General features: G+C 42.9%; 1 protein-coding gene across 1 annotated transcript in view; it reads left to right on the forward strand.

Annotated features, from left to right (window-relative positions):
- tulp4a (TUB like protein 4a) overlaps nt 1–9,982 on the forward strand; it is a 40,701-nt gene extending 30,719 nt beyond the window's left edge. The window contains exons 11-14 of the mRNA XM_059356011.1: nt 143–287; nt 1,886–1,979; nt 2,085–5,647; nt 6,311–9,982. Of these exons, the coding sequence (XP_059211994.1) occupies nt 143–287; nt 1,886–1,979; nt 2,085–5,647; nt 6,311–6,427 (3,919 nt within the window). The 3' untranslated portion in view covers nt 6,428–9,982. The remainder of the gene's footprint in view (nt 1–142; nt 288–1,885; nt 1,980–2,084; nt 5,648–6,310) is intronic.
- The last annotated feature ends 845 nt before the right edge of the window (nt 9,983–10,827 follow it).

A 10,827-nucleotide genomic window follows, 5' to 3' on the forward strand; every position in this document is an offset into this window, starting at 1 on the left:
CAATCTCAATCTTCATTCCTTTATTAACCCTGAATCAAATGTTCTACACTTGTTTTGTTTTTTAGTTCACTGCATGCCTAAACCTTCTTTCTTTTATTTGCTACCTTCTCTGTAGAGACTTAGTTTGTCCCTTTACCAACAGGATCAACATTGATCCCAGAAAATCCCCTAAACTTTCCCGCGCGACACAAGAGATCTCCAGGTCCCCACGTTTACCCATACGGAAACCCTCCATCGGGTCACCCAGTCTAACACGGAGAGAGTTTCCTCTAGATGACATCACTCAGGTAACAGTCAGATTATTTGCTGCTATACTTCTGCTACCTATGGATTACTATCTCTGTGTTTTTTTTTTATGATAAGCTTTCTCATTCCACCTGTAGAAATGTATCAAAGCTGGCCTCATTAACGGATTGAGCATTTCCCACTCACATAGTGCCCCCTGCAGGGAAAAGAGTAGAAGTTCTCAATGCTGATAAAACAAAGCTTATGTTGTTTTCCAACAGTAAAAAATTGCCTCAAATGGTTCCCCCAGTGTCCACTCTTTAGGGCAGCGAAATAGAGGTGGTACATATGTATAAATACTTAAGAGTCTTAATTCAATCAATCAAATTTTATTCAAGACTCAGGGTCCATAGGAGACAGATATTAAAAACAGGAACAATACAAATAAATAAATAACACAGCAGACAAAAATATGACAGAAACCAAAAAATACAAAAAGATGATCTTCAGACCGACCCAAATAAACTGTTACGCCAGTGTCTCCAATATACTGAGGAGAGCCGGGTGGAGCTAACCTGAGGATTAGTAAGAGCAACGATCACACTATTTTCAGACAGTACAAAGCGACTCATAAATTTATACATCAGATTACGTAAAAGTGCTTCACAAGTGGGCACACCCAGGCTAACAAATAGCTGGCTTGCACTGTGCCATCTTGGCTTATTTAACAGTAATCGCAAAGCATCATTATAAGCCACCTGGAATTTACGAATCAAAGTATTAGCCTGTGCATATAACTTGCGTCGTTGTCTAAAAATAATAATAATAATAAATAATAAATAATTAGTTGATGACTCACTCACCTTCAAGCCTCATATAGAAAACCTTGTGAAGAAGTTGAGGCTAAAATTCGGTTTTTATTCTCGAAGTACTGTAAGATGTCCACTCACCATTGTGAATTATACTCTGGGGTAGGATGGCCTGCTCTGGCCACTCCAAGGGCTCAGAGTCATTGGTATTCTTTCATTTATATGGCAATATTGGGACTGCTGCCTTCGTACATTTGCACCTTAATTACTGTGAGAAATGCTGGATCTTATTCTCATCCTTCACAAGATCAGTTGTTGCTTTCTGTCCCTTCTGCTCACACAGAGTTAGGTAAAAGGGCATTTGTTTACTCTGCACCTTATGCTGGAATATGCTACAGAAAGACTGGAAACTAATGGACTTAATTTCTTTGAGCACTTTTAAATCCAAACTGAGAGTTATTGAGGCCAATTCCACAATATGCACTTGTTTCTTGCAACGCATTGAAGGATTGTGTCTTATGTAAATATGTAACTGTATTTTGTGTTTGCTGCCTCTTGGCCAAGGCTCCCTTGAAAAAGAGGTTCTTAATCTAAATGGGATATGTCCTGGTTAAATAAATAAAATAATAATAATTGGCCATTAGCAAGTGATTTGCAATGATATCCATTTAATGATGTTTTATTAATTTGATAAACAGACTGTCAATGAGATTGTGATCTGCATAGGGATAAAGAAAAAATAAATCTGTTATAATAATCATTTGCTTATAGTAGTCAATTTAACCCATACAGATGTAGTCACTATAAGTAGTTTCCACTGTAATGTGATTTTCTTTGTTCCTGTCTTGCAGCAAAATTACCTTGCTCAGGTCACATCCAATATTTGGGGAACAAAGTTCAAGATTGTGGGGCTCGCCACATTCTTGCCAACTAATCTTGGCGCAGGTAACCAATAATCAACTTTTCCATTTAGCACTGAGCTGATAGATAAATAAATAAATGATGAATAAATGCCATTTCTCTATCTTTCTTTCTTACTCCTCCCTCCAGTCATCTATAAGACAAGCCTCCTCCATCTGCAGCCCAGACAGATGACCATCTACCTGCCTGAGGTTCGTAAAATCTCCATGGACTACATCAACCTGCCCGTCTTCAGTCCCAACGTCTTCAGTGAAGATGAAGACGACCTGCCTGTCACAGGACCTGCTGGCGCCACTGATGACAACCCGCCCTGCACTGTCAACATCCCCATCGCCCCCATCCACAGTCCCGCCCAGGCCATGTCCCCCGCCCAAAGCATCGGCCTGGTCCAGTCACTCTTAGCCAATCAAAATGTTCAGCTGGATGTCCTAACCAATCCCACAGCAACTCCCGCTGGGGCCGCTGCTGCTGGCTCAGACCAAAGCCAGGACACCATCCTGACCGCCCAGTACACAGTCCCCACCAGGTACTCCAGTCCTGGACAGGTCATCTTTGGGGGACTAGAAATGAGTCGCCTGATGGTGGGACCTCCACCTTCTCATCATCCTTCACAACAGCAGCAGCAGCAACAACAACAACAACAAAGCCACCATCAACAACAGCAGCAGCACCATCAACAGCAACAGCAGCACCAACAACAACAGCAGCAGCAACAACAGCACCAACAACAACAACAACAACAGCAGCAGCACCAACAGCAGCACCAACAACAACAACAACAGCACCAACAACAACAGCAGCAACAACAACTACAACTGCAACACCATCAACAAATTCAGCACCACCACCAACAGCTTCAGCAGCAGCAGCAGCTCCAACAGCAGCAGCAGCAGATGCTCCAGCACCAACACTTACAGCAGCAGCAGCAACTTCAGCAACAGCACATTCAGCAGCAGCTCCAACACATGCAGCAGCAGCATCAACATCAGCTCCAGCAGCACATACAACAACAGCAACACCTACAACAGCAGCATCAACAAATACAGCAGCAGCTGCATCAACAAATGCATCAGCAGCAGCAAACGCAGCAGCAGCATCAGATGCAACAACAACAACAACAGCAGCAGCAGCAGCAACACCACCATCAACTCCAGCAGCAGCTCCAGATTCAAATCCCAGTCCCCTCTATGTCATCAGGACAGCCTTCAGGTGCATCTGTGCACCAGCTCCAGACGGGGGCGCTGCAGATCCAGATCCCTCATTCATCTAATGAGTTAGTGGTTGAGAGAGCAGTGGGCGGAGAACACGAGCACCTACTGAAAATCAAGACCACTCGGTCCACTCCACAGCTGGCTGAGGGTGATACGGTGGTGTTCAGCGCCCCTCTGGAGCTCAGTAAGATGAACCCCCCGCCCCCCTACCCCGGGACAGTGGCCGCCGCTGTGGCTGCTGCTGCAGCAGCTGCAGCCACAGCGGCGGCCTCCAATCCTGCATCTGGATCAGGAGGGGGCACCGGTGGGACTCCTCCCCCTGGGGACCTTTGTCTGAAGAAGGGAGAGGCCTCACTTTATCCTTCAGGTCAGCAACAAGCGCAGTACCCCACCCCACTGGGATATGAGAGGATAACAACATTTGACAGCAGTGGGAATGTGGAGGAAGTATGTCGTCCTCGAACGCGCCTTGTCTGCAATCAGAATGTCTACACGCTCCAGGGACCTGGCAGCTCCGCCACTCTCAGGGTTACCTCCTCCTCATCCTCCTCCTCCACTGACAAGAAGATCCAGCTGCCCTACACCTCCGCCACGCTCAACAGGCTCACCGCACCTCGCTATTCCATACCCAGCGGAGACCCGCCCCCATACCCTGACCCAGCCAATCAGAACGGTGCCGTTGGCAGGAACCCCGGACAGAGGCTCGACAGCAGTCTGATCCACGCCACTCTCAGGAGGAACAGCCGAGAGGCCGCTCTCAAAGTCTCCCAGATGCTGGAGCCGCCCAGACCACTGCCTCCGAAGGCTAAAAACAGTAGTGCACTAGCAGCCTCGTTCCAGCAGAGGGTGCCAACAGCCTTATACACCTGCAGTCAGTGTAGCAGTGGGTCCAGTGTTGGAAGTACTGCCCCTGGGAGCACTAATGGAATAGCAGGAGGAACTATTATCAGACAGGATTTCCCTCCAGGGAATGGGGCACCACACAGCACAGTTATTGTTCACTCCAACAGCGCTACTCCTCTGGCCTCCCAGTCCTCTTACAGCCTGCTGAGCTCTCTGGAGGGATCGGGGAATGCAGGTGGAGGAAGTAACAGAGATCGGGCTGATTATGTTAATTCAGCGTTTACCGAGGATGAAACACTGAACCAGTCACTGAGGCATCTGGCACTAGGAGGAAATGACGCATCAGGACTGGTTGTTAAACGCCCTCCTCCATACCAGTGGGACCCAGCTGCCACGGAGGAGGTGTGGGTTCCTCAGGAACAGACAGCAACCCTGAATCCCCCTGGCCCCCCCAGACCCCATAAACCACCGCCACTTATTCTTAGCCCAGCTCAGCACTTGGATGTGTCCAGGCTGCCTTTTGTCCTTTCTCCAAAGTCCCCCACCAGCCCTAGTGCTGCATCTTTTCAAGCAGCTGCAGCAGCTGCAGGCTACCAGATATCTCTCCAGTATCCTGCAGCAGCTGCGTATTCTGGAGCTCAGCTCCAGCCCATCCCAGGGTCCCCACGCCCCTGCTCCTCTCCAAAGGAGATGGTGGCACCAGTGCCCTTCTCACAGCAGGATGCAACCCTTGTCTTACCGCCTGGTTACCCTGCAAACCTGGCAAACCTGGCCTGCTGTCCTCTCCCACCCATGTATCCAGGAGGAAGTGCTTGTGCCGGCCTCCCCATCCCCCCCATTGCCCTTCATACACCTTGGGGTACATATAATTCTTGCCCCCCTATGCCCAGTCCTGCAGTGCCACTACCACCCAAAGCCTCCCACATGGCAGTAGACAAAAACACTCTGTCGCCTCCTCCTCCTCCTCCTCCACCCCCTCCGCCACCACCAGCAGAGCTGCAGAGCCATGGAGGACTACAGGAGGCCATGGCAGAGGCCGGGGAGGGTTTTCAGGAGGTGCTCTCCTTGACTGAGAGCCCCGTCCCCCAGCGCTCCGAGAAGTTCAGCAAGAAGAACCGCAAGCGGGCGGACGGGCGCGCCGAGGAGGCTAACGTGCCGCCGTTGGCCGAAGGGAGCAAATCGAAAAAGGAGGGCAGAGCTTTGGGCGATTTCAACTCTCTCATCTCCAGTCCGCGGCTGGGAGGAAGGGACAAGAAGAAGCTGAAGGGACAGAAAGAGCAGCAGCTGAAGGCCAAGAAACTGAGTAAGGCCACTGCCAACAGCGAGTTCCAGGACAGCTCAGAAAGCGAGCCAGAGCTGTTCATCAGTGGGGATGAGCTGCTCAATCAGTGCCAGAGTGGTAAGAAGGGCTGGAAGACCAAGAGGAACCTGAGGGCTGCTAGTGAACTGGATGAGATAAAGTGTCGAAAGGCCAACGAGAAGGAGGACAGAGGGCTGGGCAGCCAGGGCTTCGTCTACGTCATGGCCAACAAGCAGCCGCTGTGGAACGAAGCCACGCAGGTCTACCAGCTGGACTTTGGTGGACGCGTCACACAGGAGTCTGCCAAGAACTTTCAGATTGAACTGGAAGGCAGACAGGTGAGAGAGCTGTTGATACACTCTGCACACAGATATAGTTTTAAACATAGTACCGAACTAAAATCTTTCCTCCATCCTTCCTACAGTGTGAATTATTAAATTATCCTGACTGGTATTGCAACTGTAATATGATTCATGATATAGGAGGGCATTATGATTTTTGCATCATTATCATCTTCATTGAAAATATGTTAAAATGATCCTGGTGCCAAGGAAATATATTTTGTTAAGTCTATAGGCCGGGGCATCTCTGCATCACCACAATACTTGATTCAGACATTTTGCCTTTATTAAATGCCAAATAAGTGTCTCCTGCGATTTGGATATCGCTCTAATTAATGTTGAAATTTCAATACAGTTTCACTTTATTGTGCAACCCTAGCCTATATTATATATTCAAATATAATTAACCACATGCTTACAGTGCATGCATTAAAATGAACAAGAAATTGAAGAAAAGGAGTGGTCTAATAATTTGTTCCATGACTGTAGATATCTTTATTCTTGAGTACAATGAACTTTCTATCTTTCAAGTACAAGAAAACAAGACAGAATCTTCTGAATAATATAGAAAAAAATGCAAACAGAACTTTGAGCAGACACTTTTTTTGTCTTTATTTAATACAGTATATATATGAACTTTTTGTCTTTTTTTCCCCACAGGTGATGCAGTTTGGCAGGATTGACGGCAACGCCTACATCCTGGACTTCCAGTACCCGTTCTCTGCTGTGCAGGCCTTTGCTGTGGCGTTAGCCAACGTTACCCAACGCCTCAAATGAGATGTCCCTCCCTACTTCCCCTGAGTTATATCTGGGGTTTAAATGCAATCTGTTGAAGGGGCACAGTTGTTTCATTTGAGATTAATAAACTTTGATTTTGGAGAGAAGACTTCAGATCAGCCCTGGTCATAGAGAGAGATACAATCATGCTGCACTACACAATGCTGCCACTAGAGTTGGTGCAATAAGCATTGGCTGCATTAGCCAAGGCTGCCCTCAGATCTGCTCCGTTGGGCAGACGGCGGCACCTTGTGATGCATGTAGGGCCAAAGAGCTGAGCTTTGGTAATCATCATGCAAATAAATGCTGCTTTAGCTAGAAGAAGCTTGTAGACGTGATAACCGAGCGGTTAACCGAGAGAGGAATTGCCGAGGTGCAGTTTTCAAAAGAAGCAGCAGTAATACTTGAAAACCCACACTCTGGAGATCACAGTTGTTTTTTCCCCAGAGCGCACAGGTACTACTGGGCACTGAAATCCATTGCTGTACAAACTTCAGTGAAACAGTTACCACTTTATTATACTGCTTTTGCTTTTAGGACTTTATGAAATGACTTGGTGGAGGGTAGGAGGGTCTTTTTGTTTTCGCTCTCTGCCATTCCTTTTTGTTACTATCTCAAAACTATCTTGGCTGGAATTGAGGCTTAGATATATGCATCATTTAGGAGCACTACTAAGAGGTCACACTTTACACTAAAGTAGTCAAAAGGTGTGTCACTGTTCAAAACTTGGGAAGGTCGAGGAGTTAAGTATCGATGACTGCAGTCTTTTCCACATAGTTTTTTCTGGGACTTTGAAGGAAGAAGAAATGTTACTCTGCTACACGGATTAATTTATATGTACATTTTGTTGTTTATCTATTCAGATATGAATTTTAACATTATTGTCATTGTTTGTGATATACAATCTTCAACATGGTTTTCAACTTACCTGCTTTATTTGGGAGAACTGGTGGCTGAATATGAATATTGCTGTGGAGTCATTCAGGTGGGAGGCGTACTGAATAGCTTTGACTGATATATCCTGTACTTAGTGAAATATCCACATATGGTGACACGGGCGAGGAACAAGCGGCCACGGCCAGGAGCGAACGTTGAACCTCTGGCAGGAAGTGACCCGTCACCTGCTGTCACTTCTGTGAAGTGAGTGTGTAGTTTGGGGGGAGGGGGGGGAGGGGCTATCCCTGCTCTTTAAGACCACGCTAAACATGTAAACAAGGTACAGGAAATATTTTTGTATATTTCACCTATGCCATTTCATACTCTTTTCAGAAGTCATGTAAATACATATCAGTCATATGTAAATGTTGTAAAGAGACTCGGGGGACTTTGTCTCCACTGTGTTGTAAGTGTAACTTCAGGTAGTACTGTTCCACTCAACAGCTACAACCACGAAAAAAAGTTAACAGTTAAGCTGAAATCATTGTCACTGAATATTTGAAGTCAGAACTCCAATGAAGGATGAAGCTATTTGAAATCTGTTGATTCAGAAGCTGACACTGAAATCTGAAAAGCTGTCTTTTTTTTTTTTTTCACGCTTGTGTTTTTGTGTTGAACTAACGACAGAGCAGGGCCAGCTGATAGGAGCGGGGGTAGCAGGAAAAAATAATTATTAGGCAAATATAAATAGATAGCTTTTATCTGTTTAACATGGTAGCTACAATATGGAAGCCCATTTCTGCCAGAAGAAGGAAAAAAACAAGATGAAAAATAAAAAGGTGTTGCAAGTTATAATGAAGATTTTTTTCAAAATAATGACTTAGTATCTCAAGATGAGCTTAGTTTTAACCAAATGGATATGCTTAAATTTAAATATAACCCTTGAAAAATGCTTAATTCTCAGCATAATCTTATCTTATTGACACAATCACTCATGTAAACCCAAACTTCTGCTGTTTTTCCTCCACAGTTCTTCCAAGTTGCACTTATAGATACAAATTAGATGACGAAGGCTTCGAGAGTTTGGACTTTTTTGGTTTAAATACCTTGAAAGTGCTTAAAAAGTATTTGAACTCTTAAGCTGTACAAACCGTGAATGAAAGGCATTTTCAAATGTTGATTTAGTATCTCAAATTTATGTATCACAAAAGTTTGAGAAACTTTCTTGAAATGATGAATTAGTATCTAAAAATGTGAAACTTTCAAAAATAATGAAATGCTTGCTTAGAAGATACTGAGTCATTATTTTTGAGTCACTTATTATACTTTCAGATATAAAAATCCATTTTTGTGAGATCCAAAATATTATTTTAAAAAAGGTTTCTCATTATTTTCAGACTCTGAAGTCATTATTTTGAAATGCTGCGTCATTATTTTTGAGATACGAAGTCATAATTCTGAGAAAGCTTCTCAATAAAATAACTTAATTTATCACATTGGTGGAAAATGGGCTTCTATACCAAAATCATTAAAAAAGGGCAGTAATATTAGGTAGATATGATAAGGGGTCACCTTTTAAACTTTGCCAAAATAAGCATTTGCTAAAATTTCTAGTTGGAAAAAAAAAAATGGGAAGTGTTGATTCTTGATATAAAAAGAAATCTATCACTTTGGACTGAATTAATGAGATTATTAAATTCTTTAGCGTGATCTTTCACAACAACATGCATGTCTGTCAGAGGGTGATTGTAGGGGTGAGGATTGAAAAAGAATTATTAAAAAAAAAAGTCTCTCCTGATCCTAAAAAATGAAAAGAACATGAGCATGTCATAAAGAAAATATCCATATTTTTTGTGTTAGTTGTGCAATATTTTCTTAGGGGGGAGAAAAAAAAAATCATCACTTTTGACCACAGTTTTATACTTTTTTTTTTTTTTTTTTTAGTTCAGCACCTCAGTTGCTGGTCTGTACATTTTATTTATGAGATTATTTCCTGAAGGAGATATAGTATCTATACATACTGTATATTGTGGAGTTTTCTGAACATTTCTTTGTGTTGATGAGAATTTGTTACAAGTGTAGCCCAAATTGTGAGATGGGAAGACGGGGTTGGGGGTCGGGGATGTCGGGTTTTGGGGCAAATTTTCTTTGTTTTGTGAAGTTTGCATTGGATGGAAAAGATGTGAATGAGTAAGTGCCCAGTTTAGTGTAGTCGGTAGACTAGTTATGTAGAGTGTAACTGTCAAGTCAAGGTGTGTCTGTATTCAACTGTGCAGTCTACCAATACCATCAGTGTTAATTCTATTATCTTTAAACGTGTGTGGTCATGGCTTCTTACACATACACACTTACACACACACATCGTCACATAAGTTCACAAGTGTAAGCCACTGAGTTCATGTTGGGAATCGCCTCTGGACTTAGGTTAAGGATTCACTTTAAACTGATTTTTTTCTGAGATGACCTGTTGTAGATATTGTAGGATCTGGCTTTTCTTTTAGAAAAGGTATGTGCTTTGTATTTGTAGATGTAGACTTAAAAAGACACTTGAAAAGAATCTGAGTCTGATTTGGTGACTGAACGTTTATAGTGAATGGATAGTAAGGCATGCCATGTAAATTATTTTATAATTGTATATGTCACGCATCTTTTGAATAAAACGTCATTGTTTCCGAAGAATGCAGCGTCTCTTTTACTGAATGTATGTGGAGTTTGCACGGTACAAACCCTAACCAGCTAGACCGAGTTTACACAAGGTGGCTCTATTGTCTCATACAGCAAACATTCTGACTGACTGACTCACTGCAGGAGAAGCACAGGTGGAACTGCTTCTAATAATAAGGCCCAGTAATGGAAACTACCATCATTATTATAGTTAACGAAGTAACGAAAACTAGAATTGAAAAAACACTTTCATTAACTGAAATAAAAATAAAAATGAGAGTTTTTTTAACCCTATAAAGCCTGAACCATGAAATAATTGCCAGAAAATTCAATTTTTGAGTGCTTATTAACCTGCTGACGAATTTTAAGAAATAAATGAATTGCATATATGAATTCTAATTTGTATCATATTTGATACATCAGGTCTTTTTGTGCATTTTGTTGCTCACAGTTTGTTTTTTTCGAACTAATAAAAACATATAAACCCTAACATTTTTAACCTATTAAGACTTTGACTTTTCCTTTTTCCTCAACCATGCAAAATACATATTTTTTCCATATAACACAACATCATACATCTGCAGGTATAATGCAGCAATGACTGATCCATTCGTGGAACCTGCATATCATTTTTGCTACATCTGGTATTTTTGTGCAATTTGTTGCTCAGTTTGTTTATCTTCAACACATTTATACATCAGGTTTTTGATGATGTAGAGGTCTCAAAAATTACTGTATCTAATATGATACACTTGGCTTTATAGGGTTAAAAACGATAACTAACAAACTGTATTGTGAAGTTACAAAACTAAATTATAGTGAAATTGTCCTTAGTTTTCGTCTTTGTCAACTTTTTTCAT

This window comes from Centropristis striata, chromosome 18 (assembly GCF_030273125.1).
Source record: "Centropristis striata isolate RG_2023a ecotype Rhode Island chromosome 18, C.striata_1.0, whole genome shotgun sequence".
NCBI lineage: Eukaryota > Metazoa > Chordata > Actinopteri > Perciformes > Serranidae > Centropristis > Centropristis striata.